Below are 18,090 nucleotides of genomic sequence, written 5' to 3'. Positions count from 1 at the left end.
CCAGTGAAGCATCCCACTGTAACCAATATCCCAAACCTTTGGTTTTGGGGACACCTTGGTCTGGGGATGGAAAAGTAATTTCCCTTCACACTTACACCATGACTTTGGTCTACGGGCCCTAAGATTATCTTCTGAAGGGCAGAAGGAAGCAGCCTGGGTTGCTGTTTCTTCCTCTCCGCTACACCATGGAGTCTGATGCGCCCCCCGCCCCCCACGGGCTCTTACCTGAGCGGTGAAGAAGGCTGGGGTGAGGGATCCCGACGGGAGAGCTGGGCTGTTGAGGGCGATGGAGCCGATGTCGGTGCTGGAGAGCACCAGCGGGGGTGCGGAGATTTCCAAGCCTTTGGGTTTTTTGGCCTTTGGGGGAAGAGATGGAGACCTGGTCTTGGAGCCCGATGACAGGTTCAAGGGCTCTAGGGAATCGGAGTCATGGCAGGCGGCCTCCAGGAAGAGGCTTCTGTGTTCAGAAGGGAGGGGCGAGCTGGGGGACAGGGACGGGGACCGAGACGAGGAGGGTGAAGCGGACGAAATGCTGGCGGCATTTGGCAACATTAAAGAGGAGACCTTGGCTGAGGCCGACGAGGCCAGGAAGGCCTCAGACGTGGAGGGCAGGGGCACCACGGGCCTGCTGGCGTGCTTGTCGCTTTTATTGGTCACAAACCTGATGACAGTCCTGACTTCTTCCACGGGAGGGCTGTCTTCCGGCTGCTCCTCCAGCTTCTCCGTCTTGATTGCCTTGAAGGGCTCTGGTGGGTTCTGCAGGGAATTAATGGTGAAGGACGAGTACAGGCCCGAGTGGATGTATTCGTTGCGGCTTGCGCTTTTGAGGGCCGACAAGCCGTGTCTGTGTGCCTCTCGGCCCTCGGGAGCGGCCTTGCAGTCGCTGTCCTGCAGCAAAAGGCTCTCCCGGCTCATCTCCACTGCGTGAGGGTCCATTTTCAGTATCTCCGGGAAAGAGACAAACTTGTACACAAACTTCTGCCCAATCACCTTTTTGATGATGTTCTGTGAACACAAGAGGAGACATTGAAAAGATCAGTGCACCAGAGAAACGGAGGAAGACGTTCGTGGTCATGGGGAATTTTGCTGGCAGCTGCACGAAATATTCTCCCGACTGACGTGTCTTGGCTAAGGCGTGGTGGAAAGGGGCCTCGAACTGGAGGCAGTAGAATTCGATTTGCCTCCCAGTTCTGCTGTTACAAACGGTGCGACCTTTAGCACAGCGACGGTCGTTTTTAGTTTCCTCATCTGGGAAGTAAAGGTTATCCTACCTAGTAACGTCCTAGCCGTCCCCATTTGTTGAGCACTTACTATGAGCCGACAGTGTCCACGCATCATCCCATAGCATCTGTACGGCGATCCTAAACAGAAGGTATTATTACCTAAAAACGATATGATTTACCTCCCATTCTAAAACTTAAGAAAATAAGCTAAGAGCACTTAAATGACCCACATAAGCCACATGGTAGGTAAGGGATCGAAGCAGCACTTCCTTCGCCATAATGCAGTATTGTCTTACCTACCTCTGGGACTTGTAAGAATTCAATGAAATAATGATGGGAAAGCATTCTGTAAGCTGGAACGCATTATAGAAATGTAAGTTATTATCGCCAAGCACCACAATGTTTTCTTAAATCATGTAGCCATTTTTTCCTTTTTAATTTTCTGCCAAGAAAGCCACCGGAGGAAAAACAAATTGTCTACTTTGATATTTACATCACTCCTACAGTATTTTAAGTTGCTAGTATCTACTTCTGGCTCTTCGAGTTTATGGCTCCAAGTCCTCAAACATTAGGATGTAAATGAAAACCAATAATCACTGCAAAAGTGTTCACACCCCTTTGGGAGAACAGACCTCATTGGACAGTCTATCTGCTGTTCTTGGAGGTTTATTAATGGAACATCAGCAAATATCTATCAAATCTTTGTGGGGTGCAAGGCGCTCCACACAAAGGCGGCTCCCTCAAGCACAAAGAGCTAGCAGCGCCATCCTGTGGGGAAAAGACTCAGAATGTTTCCTTACAAACTGTTCTACAACTTGGGTATGAGTGAGGGCGTTAAAAAAAAAAAAATCATTTGGGAGAGAAGAACTTTAGAAGCAGTAACCCCTATTGAGCACCTGCTGCATACCGGATGTTGTACACAAGCTATCTGATCTGTTCTCACACTCACCCTCCTGGAGGGCAGAGTGTCATCTTATGACACAAGCTCAGAGATGGGGAGTAATCCCGCCCCAAAACCACCACGATCTACTTGTTCTGAAGCCTAAGCTTTTTCACATTTCCACAAAAGTTTGGGTGGAGAGAATCAAAGAACCCCTTAGCAGAGGTGAAATTTTCAAAATGGAGATGGAATTGACAGGTAACATTGTATTACCTTCAGGTGTACCGCATAATGTCACAAGTTTAGCTAACACCGATCACCGCACAGAGCGTAACATTTTTTTTCCCTTGTGATGAGTACTTTTAGGATCTCCTCTCTTAGCAACTTTCAAATATACCACAGAGATGAAATTTAATTAAACTTGATGTTCCTTCTGTGATCATCATTTGGTTTATAAACATAAGTACATTATGGTTTTGCCTTCCCTCTTGTTACATTATAGCACGTCGATTTGCAATTTTCCTCCTTAAACAGATCATCGAATCCCAGAAGTGAATTTATCCAGCCACCTAGAGGGGAGGGCATATTTACTATGCCACTGAGATTTCTAAGCAGGAATCCCTCAGGGCATGCATCGAAGGGAGGGACACAATGTCCCCATTCAGCACCGGAAATCCCAGTAACGCAAATCCTGGCGAACCTACGCTCAGCACCAGCACACAGGAGGCTCCCACCCCTGAGCACGTTAGATTCGATGCTGAACAGTTCTAGTGCCTGGCAGCCTGGTGCTGGGAGTGCAGATTTAACCCACTGAATGCCATTTACCCCCATCTGACCTCAAGTGCACACTCACCACTAGCAAAGCTGAAAACCATTTACAAACCTTCAGAGAAATTTGGGAAAATTACAAGTTCCACCTTGGCCTCATTGACAGCATCTCGGCAGGTGCCCCACCCGGCGTGGGTAGACAACATGCCTAGGAGAAATCCACTCCCGGCAGGCTAGGGTTAAATAGGGGTATCACTGGTGCCACCTGACTCAGAGTGGGTCCTCAGTAAAAAGAAAGCATGCCTGCTACAATTTTAAAATATTTCTGGCTTTCATTAATATTTTTCTCCCTAGGTGAACACTTCTGTCCTCAGCCAGTTTGAACATCCATCTAAACTGACTAATTAGAGCCTAAATAATTACACAGAAAAAAAGAGAAACTTTAGGCATGTTCTTGTAAAAATCTTTTTTAAAACCTTTAATTTTAACCTTTGATTTTATTATGGGTATTCAGAACATAACATCTGAGCAGTGATTATATGCATAAGCAAATCAAGGAGTAATCTGGGGCTGTAATTAAAAAAAAATAAAAAGGCCCCTCCTCCTGAAAAAATGGTTAGGAACTGAGAGGTAGTCCCAAAGAGTGGGGCTTTCATGTGTTAAAAAGAGCATAAAGAAGGAGCGCTTGGCTGGTTCAGTTGATTGAGCAGCCGACTCTTAATTTCCTCTCAGGTCATGATCTCAGGGTCGTGGGTTCAAGCCCTGCATTGGGCTCCATGCTCAGCACAGAGTCTGCTTCTCCCTCTCCCTCTGCTCGCCCCCATCTCTCTTTCTCTCTAATAAATAAATAAAATCTTTAAAAAAAGAACATAAGGAACAACTCAATGACTATCAACTGACCGATGGATAAACAAATGTGGTATATTCAGACTACAGAATATTACCCAGCCATACAAAGGAATGAAGCACGGACACATGAAACCACGTCAGTGCACCTTGAATGCATTATGCTAAGGGAAAGAAAGGCCACGTATATGATGGATTCTATTTCTATCAAATGTCCAGAAAAGACAAACCTAGAGAGACAGAGTCATTTCCTAGGATTTGGGGGTGACATGAACTGAGGGGTCACAGTAAAAGGGTTTGGGAGGGACAGTGAAAATGTCATAAAATCTACTGTGGTTTTAGATGCACAACTCTGTAGGTAAAGCCACTGAACTGTATACCTTCAATAGAGCCATTGGATGGCATGTGAGTTATACTTCAATGAAGCTGTTTTTTTAACAAAGAACATGAGGAATTTTTTTCCCCAGCTTTTCTGAAAGGTAATTGACATAACATTGTGAAGTTTAAGATGTATAATATGAAGGTTAGATGCATGTATATACATTGTAAAATGTTTACCACAATAAGGTTAGTTAACACATCCATCAGCTCACATAATTACAATTTTGTTGTGGTGGTGGTAACATTTAAATCTGCTCTCTTGACAACTTGCAAGTATATAATACAGTATTGTTATCTACAGTCACCATCCATACCTTTGATCTCTGGAACTTATTCATTTTGTGGCTGGAAGTTTGTACCTTTGACCAACAACTCCTCATTTCCCCACCCCTCAGCTGCTGGTAACCACCACTCTACTCTCTGTAGGAATTCTGCTTTTTTAGAGTCCATACATAAGTGAAATCATCCAGTATTTGTCTTTCTCTTATTCCATTTAGCATAATGGTCTTGAGGTCCATCCAAAACATTTACATATTTAAATGGAAGGTGGTGGGAACCTTCTATGGCTGGATGGTGACTGCCATAACCCTACTCTGAAGATAAAAAAGGAGCCTCTACAAAGGACACTGAACTCAGCCATAGCAAGAGCGCCCCCACAGTAGCTGCAGCCTCTCTGGGGGGAGAGGACACCCGCAGAGCTTTTTAGGAAAAGGTTACAGAGGCAGGGATGGAGATGACCGAAAGGAGGAAGAAAACTTTGGAAAGAATCAGTGTGGGCCTTGCTGGTCTATTCCAGCAGGAAAGATGGAGAAGTAGATCTGGCTACCTGGACAATCTGGGCATGAAGGGGTACAGAGGGTCCAGGAAGGAGGTCAGGGCACCGTAGCCCCGCTGTTTCAGAGCCCAACTGTGCACAGGGGAAATCCGCTCACAGGAGAGGAGCCAGTAAGGAAAGCCCCCCACCAGGATGCCCATGGCCTGAGACCCACGGAGTAGGTAGACTCAGCGGGTATATGCCTGACAACTGATCTGATAGCCCCTTACCTTCCGTGGGCAGACCCTGGGAGCACATTACGTTTGAAGATCTCTCTGTGGTCTCCGAAGGGAGACTGCCTTTCAAGAGTTTTTCCCGCGAGGAGTTTTCTGAGAAAACTCAGAGTATAGGGGAATAATAGATAGTAGTTGCTGCGCACATATTATCTGTCAGGCTGGGTATGAAGAACTTGACCACCAATAATTCATTTAATCCTCTGAGAGACTGGAACTATTAGGATCCCCATCTTAGAGATGGGCAAACTGAGGCTCAGAGAGTATAAATTACCTGTGGTCCCAAGCTAGTACATGGGCAGTCTGATTCCAGAGCCCCTGGCCACAATGGAAAGGGATACAAGACTCAGGCTGAGACCGCCCAGGACACAAGAGTGCTTGGGGACAGGCTCTTATTATGGAAAGTGATGAGAGTATTTACAGAAAGTCGGTTTTTTCACCCGTCCTCCCAGACCCACAAGTATGTGTTGCTTACAGTTGCCTGGCAACCTGACAAATGCTGTCTGTGTCCAGTTGAGCTAAGTAACTTCTCCGGCATGGTTTTAGATGAACAGTTGCACACATCTGCTTCGCCTCACACACGTGGGACCAGCCTCCCTGTGCGTCATTTCCCATTCAGTGCGTACCCACCACCAGGGCGGACTCCTGACGCCACCTTCCATGGGAGGTCACAGGCAGTAAGGACACTGACTTCGGGAGGGGAAAAGCAACATCCACCCCGCACAGCCTCCCTGGGACTTCTAGGTGACAGCGGAAGCTACTCCCACCACGGCCACTTCCAAGTTGGTGTCTTGAGACTGCAGGAGCCTAAACAGCAAGCAGCCTGTCGGGGGCAGGACCATGGCGGCCATCTTGGGCCCAGGAACCCTTCCCGACCCACCGGCTACCTCTGGCAACAGAGGGACCTGTGAGAGTCTCCTTTAGTTATTTCCCATGAACGGGTTGGAAAACACAGAGAGCAAGTCAACTTTCCACTTCCCTGCCTTCCCTGTTGCCCTGACAGGCTCTAGGCTTACTGGTAAAGACAGAGGTGCCCGTAAGTGTGTTTAAATATGTATGTGTAAATAATGCTATATTGGTGGATAAATTAGAAATGTGTCTATTAGATATTGTGATCTTGAAAAAAAAATTACATGCAGTGCTAGGTAATGAAGAGATGCTCAAGGAATTCAATTTACCTTCTTAGTTTTGGTGCTATGAAGGATAATACTAAGTTAACTACATGTTTGTTGAATGAATGATTCTCCCGGTAAAGAGAATTGACCCAGGCGGGAAACCGGGGGCTTCGTCCCATGAAAGACATAATTTTCTGTGGCTGATTCTCAGGCTCCACATGAATGTGTCCCATATATATAACTGCATGTGCTTTCTTGTTGGCATTTTCAAACTGAAAACTCCCAGACAGACACCGAGGGCCATATGCAAAACCCTACAACCCCATACCTCCTGTGAGAGCTTAATAAACTCTGATTTCCCTTATCCATGGACGCGGCAAACACGTGCTGCTTGTGTCGGCTCTGCCCTGGCACCACAATTTTGATCTAAGTTCGTGCATCGGACTTTCTGGCACTCAGACTTCTCATCCCAGCTCGCGTTTCTCCCCAGGCTGCTCCTGACCCCAGGAGGAGCCAGACTAGTTATGGGATCCCTGTCAGTATGGCTACCACAACCCTTGCTCTTCCACCATGTGAGCACTTCCCGGAACCGCTGGACTCCTGCCCTCTGATTTTGCAACTCTCCTATCTTGTTCTCAAATGGAGAAAGGTCAGCAGCTCGCTAACACAGCAGGAAAGGTCATGGAGGAGATCCTTCCTGACAGCCCAGCCTATTCCTAATCCCACAGCAGCAGCAGCAGGGCTGCAGACAGGAGAGTGAGAGATCCTTCCGTAAATACCCACTTGACTGTCTCAGAGGCTGCCAGGGGGATTATAAGGCATAGTTCTAGAATCAACTGCCTGAGTTCAACTGCCACTCCCATCTCTTACCAGCCACGTGCCTCAGTTTCCCCATCTATAAAACAGGGACTAACCTACCACCTGCCTCATGGGATTGAACGAGATAATCCATATAAAGTTTCCAGCAGAATACTGACACAGCCACACATGATAAACCCACAATACACAGTAGCTCTTAGGATTTTTATCCTCCCATTTAAGCAAAAGCACAAAACATGAAATCCACTCCCTATTCACTCCAGTGGCAAGTGAATAGTCTAAATTAAACCTCCTAGAAGGCTGTGCATATTCCCCTCACTTTGTCCACAGTCCTGGCTACCACGTTGGGACGTATGGCAGACAGAATTACATCTGGTTTATATATCTCGACCTACGGGGGAAACATGATGTTTTATTTAGTTGGGTTCAGACAAAAAATAGACACGAGGCTTACAGTATATCATGCCTAGCATGGCCAGCCCCTGACATGCACTGTGAGGGAAACCTCACACACTCCAATTAATTCAGGGGCCAGGGGGAGAGGGGGCCAGCCCTGGGGGCAGCAGATGTGAAATCCAAGTGTCCCGCTCCAAAGGCCATTGTAGCTTTAGCAGAAAGGCCGCACGTCTAGCCCGGCAAGTGGCGCAGACGCTAACCAGACACCCCAGCTGAGCTCCGCCGCTCTCCGATGCGGCTCAGAGCAGGAAACATACTGCCCAGACAGGAGAGAGCAGCCCAGCTCTGTGGGATCTGCTGTGGCTGGGCCGCAGAGGGAGGGCCATGCGGGCTGCTGGCCCGTAGCTCCCATCACCAAGACCCCTGGGCAGGGGAAGAGGACATTTTGAGGACATTCATCTCACCATGGTAGAGATCCTACATAAAAGGAACCTGTGGCCAGAAAGGACCCGGGAAAGAAGCAAACATTTACGAGCGCCTACCACGTACCAAACTTGCACAGCCACCTGACAAGATGGGCGTTGGGATCCCATTTTAAAGATGAAGAAGTCAAGGCCATGGATGGGAAGGGAGGTGAGACCCAATTTCCTGTCCCACAGCGGTGGGTTAGATAATGGCCTTAGAGTGGAATACCATGTAGCTATTTTAGAGGACAAAATAGTGTTAACATTTCCCCAGGCCTTTCAATGCACATTAGGTGAAAAAAGCAGCACTCGTGGGGTGCGTCCATTATTTTAATAAAATAACTATATATATTAAATAAAAGAAGAAAAAATTAACCTCAAAAGATGTATAAGAAAACTTAAAGGTGGTAGGATTGCCAGTGATTTGTAATATTTCTTTTTGGCTTCTCTGCATTTTCACGTTAAATAAAATGCATTTCATACGTATTAGTTGTCAAAATAAGCCCCCCCCCCTTTTTTTCTTTTCAAGAAAGCAGCAGGGTCTAAAAAGTTTACCAGCTCAAGAACCCCCAGCTTGTAACTGGTAGAGCTGAAGCTTAAACCAATTCCATGGAGAGCCAAGACGGGAGCCTTTTCTGTCCCATCGCCACACCCTCTCCCAGAAAGCAGCTGCTGTTGGCTCAGAGGCTGCTATTCAAGTCAGTCTGCCAGGACCACGGGGCTCTGCATTCCAGAGTAATCGTGGGGTAACTGCAGAGTGCCTGGGAAGCCAGCTTTGTGCTAAGGAAGCAAGGTCCGTGCTCAGGAGAGGTCATTTCCAGCTCCTCGTGGGGAAGACCAGCTTTCCCTGAAGTCTATTCCTTAGCTGGAAATAGAACTGCCTCTGTCCACCCCCAGGGGAGAGGCGGTGCCTGCTTGGATGGGGCACCCCGCATGAGGCACCAGGGACCGGCGGTCCCACTGCAACAGATGGGACATCAAAAGCCCACCTCAACGTGGGTGACATTCAAGAAAGAAGGTTGATGGGAAAACAACAGGCAGCTGGCACCCACGTCCACAGCCTGGCTGTGGCCCCCGCTGAGCAGCAGGAGACCTTGTAGGGGAGCACGGGGAGCAGTGACCAGCGTCTCTGAGCATCCACAGGCCGGAGCCTTGATGGGCAAGACATTAACCCAGTGAACTGATGTGGGTCCGAATCCCAGTTTCTCTACTTCCCCTGACCTTGGAAAAGGTATTGAACTTCTAGAGACCTCCGTTTGCTCACCTCTGGAAGCAGAACAGAAGTCCTGCACAGGGTGTGTTTTTCTTCTAAAAAATCAGTATATTTCAGTGCCCCACTCATACAGGTCCTCCAGACATGACCTCTCACCCAGCGCAATTACGCCTAGCAAGCAATGATCTAACTGTACAGCGTCCCCATGATATCACATTGTCTTTTTGTTGTATTCTGCCTTCAAATAAGCTAAATTCCTTTTTTTTTTTTAAGATTTTATTTTTAAGTAATCTCTACACCCAATGTGGGGCTTGAACTTACAACCCCGAGATCAAGAATTGCACGTTCTACCGATTGAACCACGAGGCACGCCTCAAATCATCTAAATTCCTTATATGGGTACCTCACTTTATAGTTTCCAGAAGGCTTACGCGTTCTATCATGCAATCCTTACAACACTTTGATACCCATTTTACAGATGAGGGATCTGGGGCGCCAAGCTTAGTTCACAAACGAGTAAGTGGCAGAGACGAGTCCAGGCCACCGGTTCCCAGCCAACACCCTTGCTTCAGCTCCTCGTTTTGGGTTCCCGTCCAGGCCACTGGCTGACTCACTCTTTCCGGACACAAAACCTGACTGTCCTCTCTCCAAAGTTAGAACAAGTCCTCACTGTAGGAGTCATGCTCGAAGTTTCTCCTCTATAACAAGCAAGCATTCTTTCAACAGCATTTAAGACGCTTTCATATGGAGGCTCCTTGCTAGGCTCTGAGGAACAGAAAAGGAAGTGAATCCGGCCTCTGTCCTCGAAGCATCTGACTGCTGCTTGCAACTGCCCCCTCTCACTCCCGGCCATCCAAAGCCAAGGGGACACGGAGCAGTTGGGGCCACATGGAGCTCTGCTATGAATCTGTTGCGGGCAGGCTCACCTCCCACCTGCCACCCTAAGAGCTGCGTTGAAAGGACTCCAACCCGGCAATTGAGCCGCCTCTCCCTGGGCCAGTGTTTCCCATCAGCAGTGAGTTGTGCGGTACCCAGCACCCCCCCCCAATTCATTTCCCCCCAGAAGCTAAGAATGGGACTTTATTTAGAAACAGCGTCTTTGCACATGTCACCAGTTAAGGATGTTGGGATGGAATCATCACGGAGTCAGGGTGGGCACTAAATTCAATGCCTCGTGCCCTTACAACAAGAAAGGCTCTGGGAGACACACAGGGAAGAAGGCACAGAAGAAGGAGAGGGACAGATGCAGAGACCGAAACCTTGCAGCCATAGCCAAGGGACAGTGAGGACAGCCTGGGCCACCGGAAGACAGAAAAGGCAAAAAAGCCTTCTCCCCGAGAGCCTTCGAAGGGAGTGTGGCCTAGCAGACACCTTGATTTTGAGCTTCTGGCCTCCAGAACTTCGAGAGAATAAATGTCTGTGGTTTGAGCCACTGAGTCTGCGGTACTCTGTTACGGCAACCCCAGGAAACATATCCTCGCCCAAAGACTCTGTCTGGCGGGGCCGGGAGCCGCGGCCTTTCCCGAGGGCTTGGTCTGCCCGCGCGCCGCGCTAGGGGACGCACCGAGACAGGTGAAGCCTGGGCTGTCCGCTGTCTAAAGCTGAAGTTGGGAGCGTGCACACTAGCGCGCGCGCGCGCGCACACACACACACACACACCCCCCACTTCCAACTTCTAAGAATAATGTGCCGCCAATAAACAGCTCCAGCTCCGTCTTAGAATTGGCTCACTTCTGGGGGAGGCTTCTTTGTGGTCTGGGTTGAGATTTCTTTCTTCTCTGGCACTGCTAGACTGCAGCACGAACCGTCTCTCCAAATTCGGCCAGCCTGACATGGGAGGGTGCTCACCCTTGCTGCCCAGGAACGTGCTGTCCCGGAGGCCTGCAAACAAGAGGAGCCTGGCAGGACGCCAGACCTGAGACTGGACATTAAGAGCATTTTTCCACCCCCTCTGGGCTCGTGGCTGCTTCTCCTGGACTGAGACTCTTGTCTCCCTGCTGGCTCGCTTTCAACACTCAAGGGTATTTTTATTAAAGGCCTCTGGAGTGTTAATAAAACAAAATGTAAAACTGTTCCCCCAGCACATGCTTTCCCGGGCAGGGAGCTACCAACAAGGACTTTGAGCAGCCACTTCTGGCACAGGGGTGGGGTGGGGGGTGCTGGGAGCCGCAGGTGGTCTGGGAGCACGTTCTCACCCTGGCTTTGCCACCGATTTTCTTGAACATTCACCTCCCCGCTCGCGTCCTCACTTGCTCAAGGACGGGCAGGCAGGGCAGGTTTCTTAGCTCCTTTGCAGTGTTGACATTCTGAGAGGACAGACTTCTTTCTATGCTACAGAGAAGCATGTTTTCTCGTTTCACGCTCGTCCGTCCTGTGTCCATCCTACATTCATTTGGCACCACTGCATGCCAGGTGGTACGTGCACAGAACTGGGCATGGTGAGGAAGACCAGCACCCTCTGCAAGGCAGGCCCAAGGACGGCGGAACAGAGTGAAGGCAACACCAAATGCAAACGTCAGGTGGACGAGAAGCAGGGAGGTGTCTGAGGATGAGCTGAAGTGGGCCAGGCAGGAAGGGCTGAGGGAGAGCCGGGGGAAGGAGGTCTCAGTAGATGTGAGAGAGGGCGGCAGGCTGGGGTGGTGCAGGAGAGGCAGTCTGGTTGGGGCCAGATGGTAAGGGGGTTTGGATTCTTTCCAGGAGGCTCAGGATCCTGGGCAGGCACACGGGCAGAGGGGTGCTGTGCTCTGATCTGGCTTTCTTTAGGAAGTGCCATTTGGACATCTAGGAAGTGGGGAGGGGGGTCCTGGGGCTGCCAAACCTCCCGTGGTCAGCTGGCTCAGAGAAGGTTGCCAGCAGTTTTTCCGTTGTCATTTTGAACAAACTGGGGTTGGTCTCCTCTCTCTGTCGGCCCTTGGGTGATAATCAGCAATATTAGGAATGGGGGATTCAACTTTGAGCCCAAGGCTCTGCAGCTGTGTGATTCACCAGCTTCATAAGCCTGAGCATGGATCTTGGGGTCAAGCGTCGTAGACAGAAAGCTCTGCTGCCTGCCAGCGGTTCCGTCTTGGATCTGTTCCTCAACCTCTCCGAAACTCAGTAACCCACCTCTAAAATGCGCCCATTGCCAACTATGACGATAGGCATTTCACATGTTAGAAAATGAGTCAATAAATGTAAAAATATCTAGCACAGTGCTGGCTGAAGACAAATCCTCCATACAAGTGAGCTTCCTCTCCTTATGTCACAGACTGGGGGTAGGAGCTGAGGTAAACTGTGGTCAGAGCACAGGCAGGAGGTGGGGGGAGGAGCTGGTCCAGAGGAGCAGCTGGGCTGGTGGGTGGGTGGTGGGTGGTATGATGTGAATGCTAGGGGTTTTGTCAGTTTGTCTACACAACCACTGAATTTTCCCGCAGCTAGAAGCTGCCCAGAAGCAGGAACACTCATGCCGGCAAACCAGTGTGGGCTTGGGCAACAGCCTGACGTAAGTGGATTTGGCGAGGCTGCCAAGCTGGAGCATTGGCAGCTGAACACCGAGCCCAGCAGCCCCATCGACACAGCGTTGAAGGTACTCCCAAGACTCTGGGTGTTTCTTAGCAACTGCCCTATTTGGGGGAACACTGAGTGCCACCACGAAGCCAGCTTGGAAGCATGTGCAAAACAGGCAGCACCCCCAACCCAACCTGCAGTGCCCACCCCCTCCCCACTGCAACCGCCTGGCCCCCTCATGCCAGCCGCTAACTCCCAGGGCAGTGTGACCACACTAGAAAACCGTCACAAGACAATCTGCTACCCCTACCCCCCCTCCCCTGCCCCCAGGTCACTAGGCAGCTTCCAGGACCAAAAGCTTCCAGAAAGGCCCTGGTTATCCCTTCAGCCCCCAAGCAAAAGTGCAGTTGCCATCTGTTGTACTTCAACCCATCTGAGCAGCTGACCTGACAGGAAGGGGAAAAAAAGACACCTAACAAAAACACCAGACCCTTGACATTCAGATCCAGGGCTGGGCACAGGGGGGCAGCTTTGATGTACAAAACACTCCTGAACTGAGCCCAGGGGAGATGGGTCTTCTGTGGAATTTCACCACTGACAGAAGTCTTCTAGAAAGTTCCAGGATGCAAATGCTTGCTGGACTTTTGTTCTTTCTCCGCTCTGACAGACAATACATCATTTTATCTTCGTAAAATTTATTTTGGGGAATTAGAGAACTCTGCCAGGGCCAGGCTTCTTGGCACAGGCAGGCGATCTCAGATATGTGTTATTAACACGAACATTTTCCTGTCGTGATTGCACACCCAATTTAAAATGAATTATCCAATTAAGTTAAGAAGGTGACGCGTTCTACTTCCAGGAATATGCTGCCAATGACTCTGTCTTGACTGTTCTCCCCTGAACCTCTTCCAATTAAGCAGAGACCATTCGGGACATTGTGAGGATAAGCTGGGATGTTGCTGTGGAGACCGGAGGATTTTTCATCATATCGCCATTGCAATCTCCTGATGAGAAGGGAGCTGGCAGAGCTCTCAGCCTCCCCCTGGGATGAATGCTCACCGCCAACAAAAACAAGGACAAAAGCTCCGTTGGACGGAAAAGGACGAGGGATTGCGTCAGCTTCCAGGTCTCCTGCAGCTAGCTCAGAGAGTCTGTGGCTGGAGCTTCCTCCGGGAAGTCAGCTGCCCCACGTGTGCAAGCCGTGGAAGCCGTGCAAGCCGCAGCCCCACCCACGGGCAGACCCAGGGAGGGCCACGCACGCCCTGCCCTGAAAGTGCCACAGGACCAGCTCAGGGCCGGCTCAGCCAGCCCTGAGAAATCAGTATGTGGTGACCGGCCAAAAAGATCAGGGCTTGGGAGGCGGGGGACGGAGCGGGACACCACCAATGCCAAGAAGAGCATGGAGAGATAAAGATTTTTATTTCTAAAATGCAAATCTGACCACGGCACTCCCCCACTTTCAGCCCTCACCATGAAGTTCCAACTCTTCCCAATGTGCTCCTCGCCCCAGGCCCCACTCACTCTTCCCACCCCATGTTCCCCTCATTCCCTGGAGAACCCTGGGAACTCCCCTGGGAAGCCAAAAGTCAAACTCCCTGCCTTGTGCACATGCTGTTCCCTTGTCAGTACATCCTTTCCCAACTTGGCTCAGCCTGGTAAACCCATTCTCATTGCTCCGGTCCCGGGCAGGTGTCTTGACCGCCGGGGACCTTCTCTCTGCCTCTACGTCCCTCCCCTGTCCTGGAAGATGTTGGTATCACGGCCAGGCTAGCATTCTAACTGCCTGTGCACGTCTGTCTCCCCAACCAGCCACACAGCCATCCGAGGGCAGAGGCTATGTTTTCGAAGGTATGGCTGAACCTGAGAAGAAAAAAAGCAGAGGCGAAATAAAGAGTGAAAGAAGGTCTACTAGAGAGGGATATAGAACTACAAACTTCCCAGAAGCTACCCGAGAGGGGCGGATCCCAGCAGCGCCTCACGCCCCTCAAGCTTGGGCCCATAGGTTGGGGCAGTTCGCGGGGCCACTTGCAGGCATGCTCTGGGCTTCGACCCCTCTCTCCTCTCCACTCCAAGAGGAGAGATTGAAGAACCAGGTCTGTGCGAGTGGTTAAGGAGTGAAAAGAGTTGTTAATCTCGCTAACAAAGCAAATCTCTGAAAGAGACCCTTACTATTACATCGGGTTGTAAATGGACTTTCTGGAAGACTCCGTTTCACTCTAAGAGAAAAAAAAAACAAACCGTTCCACCCAAAATGCCAACCATCAGAACTCCAACGAGCAAAGCCATGTCCCAGGACGTACAGTGAGACTGCAGGAAACGAGCTGGTTTCAGCCGGTGGTGCCCAACCGGCCGGGCACAGACTCGCTCTGCTTTCTGTGCTCATGGGCTTGCCCGCAGCCTCCTCCCTTGACCTGCATGTTTGCGAGCTGACCGGGGGCCTTCCATCCATGCCCGAGGAGTAAAACATGCCCCGTCCTGGCCTGGGCGGCACTCCTTTCTTGGAATTCTACCTAGGTTTGCCCAGCTGTCTCTTCAAAAGCTGTAAGTGGGGGAAGCAGGTCCCTGCCAGTGCTTAGTTGCAAAGCCCGGCCCCTCCAGCCCCCCAATGGCACATGTGACGGGCACTCCACAGACACACAGGCGGAGCAAGGAACCCCGGAGGTCTCCTGTCACAACCTCCGCTAACCAGGCCTGGGAGCGCCAGGGTGGGCTGTGTTCCCGTCCACGTCCTCTATTAGTCGTGCGCTCGTCCAGAGCAAGCGGCGACCCCTTCATCTTGGCTTGCGTGCTGGAGACCCAGCGCACTGCCTGGTATGTGGCAGGCCCTCCAGGACCTGCCTGTGCTAGACTCCAGTTCCACGCCTGCCTTTGAGCCTAGCTGCTGTCCATGTCATCCAGTTTTCCTTCAGAATGTGTGGCATCAATTGTAATTTTGAAAATCTACATGAAAGCCGAGCAGTGTCTGAAATATACGGACATATGACCTATTGAAGTGTGTCCCCCAAACAGAAATGTTGAAGTCTTAACCCCCCATACGTATGAATGGGATCCTTGGAAATAGGGTTTTGCAGACATAACTGAGATAAGAGGAGGTCATGAGGGTGGTCCCTAATCCAGTGGGACTGGTGTCCTTAGAAGAGGGAAATTCAGACACAGAGACACACAGGAATAACATCACGTGACAAGCCAGGCAGAGACCGGAGGGATGCAGGTGCTAGCCGAGGGGAGGGACACCAGGACCGACGGCCCCCACCAGAGGCTACGAAGAGGCAAGGAAGGATCTACCCAGAGTCTCAGAGGGAGCACGGCCCTGCTGACACATTGATCTTGGACTTCTGGCCTCCACATCTGCGAGACAATCCATCTCTGTTGTTCTAAGCCACACTTTGTGGTTATGACCGCCCTCGAACACTAATACAGGACAAGGCGGTGACACTGTGTTTCCAAGTTTAGCAGTTACTGAACGTCACCTTTCATTATAAAAGTGATTTGTATTTGGGTAGTGTCCACCTCGTTATCCAACTGCTTTCATTTCACATCTACCAAGCAACCGCTACACGCCAGACCCCATACAAAGTACCAGAGCAACACAAGTGGGTAAGCCAGGAGACCACAGTGGGGGCGGTTTTGTGGGGCGATCTAAACAGGCAACCGTCACACGACACCAAGACTCTCATAAACCCAGATAACGCAAGTGATGAGCAGTGGGGGAGTACTTAGCAGGTGCCTGACGCCACACTGAGCACCTCGAACACCTGCTCACATTTAATCCCCCACCACCCGATGAGGGAAGGTGCTTTCCCACAGGGGAACGGACGCTCAGAGGCTGAGGGACCGCCGGACTCTAGCCCCGAGAGCACTGAGTGCAAAGCCCCTGCTGGCTGCTCCAACCGGGTGTGCTCAGAGAAGTGTGGCCCTCTGAGGACAAGGAAGCATCATTTAAAAATGAAAGCATCTTAGTCATTGAATTTCAGAAGAGCCTGCATATGTAAAGATAGGCGGTTGGGTAAAGAAACTGTGATCACCCACCAGTCACCCAGGATCTGACCTCAGCCTGTTCCTGGGTGTGCTCATGCACGAAGGTGGTACACAGGTCCACATTTTCTTCTCTGCAGCTGTCTGAATTTTTCAAATTACTGATGAGGAAAATACCACCTGGATCATTCTTCTGGCTAACACTTCATAGCACCTACTGTATTTTGAGCACTGTTCTCAGAACTGACCGTGTGTGAACCAGCTTCCCCACCCCACGGTGTGGGCTTTACTACCAAACCCATTTTAGGAGGGAAGCCGAGACCAAGAGGGCTCAGCCAAAGCACTCGCAGTCATGGAGCTGGACTGAAACCCAGCAGTCTAGCCTAGAGCTCATGCTAGTAACCACCTTGCTATAATGATGGATGGGGGCGGGGGGCTGAGGAATGATGATTGAAGTGTCTCAGCCCCAAGCAGATACAATGAGCCCACACACTATTTTGCTCTGATGCCTTCTACAAAAGACTGCACACATTTTCCACTTCCCCCCCCCGCCCATTTCTAATATTCTGGAATGAGCTAAAAATATAACCTACAACTACAATAAAAAATGATATTCTCATGCTTGCAGGAAAACTTCCCTATCAGGACACACCAAGGGATGGGCAGTTCCAGCCAACAGTGGAGAGATGCTAGCTAGCAATGGACAGCAGAGCCAACGGGAGAGAAGAAGGCAGCCGTCAAGGTAGGGAGCCACCAACTTCATGCCACATGCAAAGCGGGCTCTGAATCAGTGTCTTTTAGGAGATCGGGGGGAATGGACAGATGGACAGGATGGAAGGACAAAGGAGGGGGCTGAGGAAGACGCTGAAAGGCAGAGAGGGTCACGCTGAGAGAGCTGGGAAACCATGAGGAACACCTGCAGAGGGGGATGGGGCACACGGAGGAGCATGTGGCCCAGAGCTTCACGTTCACAGATGCTCCTCCATTCTGCCTCTCAGATTAGAAACCCAACCATGCGAGACCGCCATTTTTGTGGGTCAAAAATGGTCATATGTTGGCAATTTCTCATGGTTCAATGTATACACATAGTCACAGAGTAACATGGCAAAGTTGAAAGAAGTGTCAATCATGGGGGCGCCTGGGTGGCTCAGTGGTTTAAGCGTCCCACTCTTGATTTCGGCTCACGTCATGATCTCAGGCTCCGGGGATCAAGCCCCTCATTGGGCTCCGCGCTCAGCAGGGAGTCTGCTTGAGATTCTCTCTCTCCCTCTCCCTCTGCCCTTCCCTGCCACGCCTGTGTGACACGCTGGACAAGAGCTGCTCCCGCCCTCGCTGTTCATGCCAGCCGGCCGCTCAAAGGTCACGTGGCCAAACCTCAGGCTCTCCACTGGCAGTAGAGGAAAGGGACAAGGGGGTGAGGAGGACACAGAGGCCATGCGGGCCCTGGGCTCAAGCGGAGGCACAGTGCACAGCAGGG

The 18,090-nt window shown here is 50.5% G+C and overlaps 1 protein-coding gene across 1 annotated transcript in view; it reads right to left on the bottom strand.

Annotated features, from left to right (window-relative positions):
* The window catches only part of ELK3 (ETS transcription factor ELK3), a 36,357-nt gene that overhangs the window by 16,171 nt on the left and 2,096 nt on the right, over positions 1-18,090 (bottom strand). Inside the window, exon 2 of the mRNA XM_034644492.1 lies at positions 226-1,005. Coding sequence (XP_034500383.1) covers positions 226-1,005 — 780 coding nt within the window. The remainder of the gene's footprint in view (positions 1-225; positions 1,006-18,090) is intronic.

The sequence above is a fragment of the Ailuropoda melanoleuca genome, chromosome 15, assembly GCF_002007445.2.
Source record: "Ailuropoda melanoleuca isolate Jingjing chromosome 15, ASM200744v2, whole genome shotgun sequence".
Taxonomy (NCBI): Eukaryota; Metazoa; Chordata; class Mammalia; order Carnivora; family Ursidae; genus Ailuropoda; species Ailuropoda melanoleuca.
This window is presented reverse-complemented; position numbering and strand designations above follow the sequence as displayed.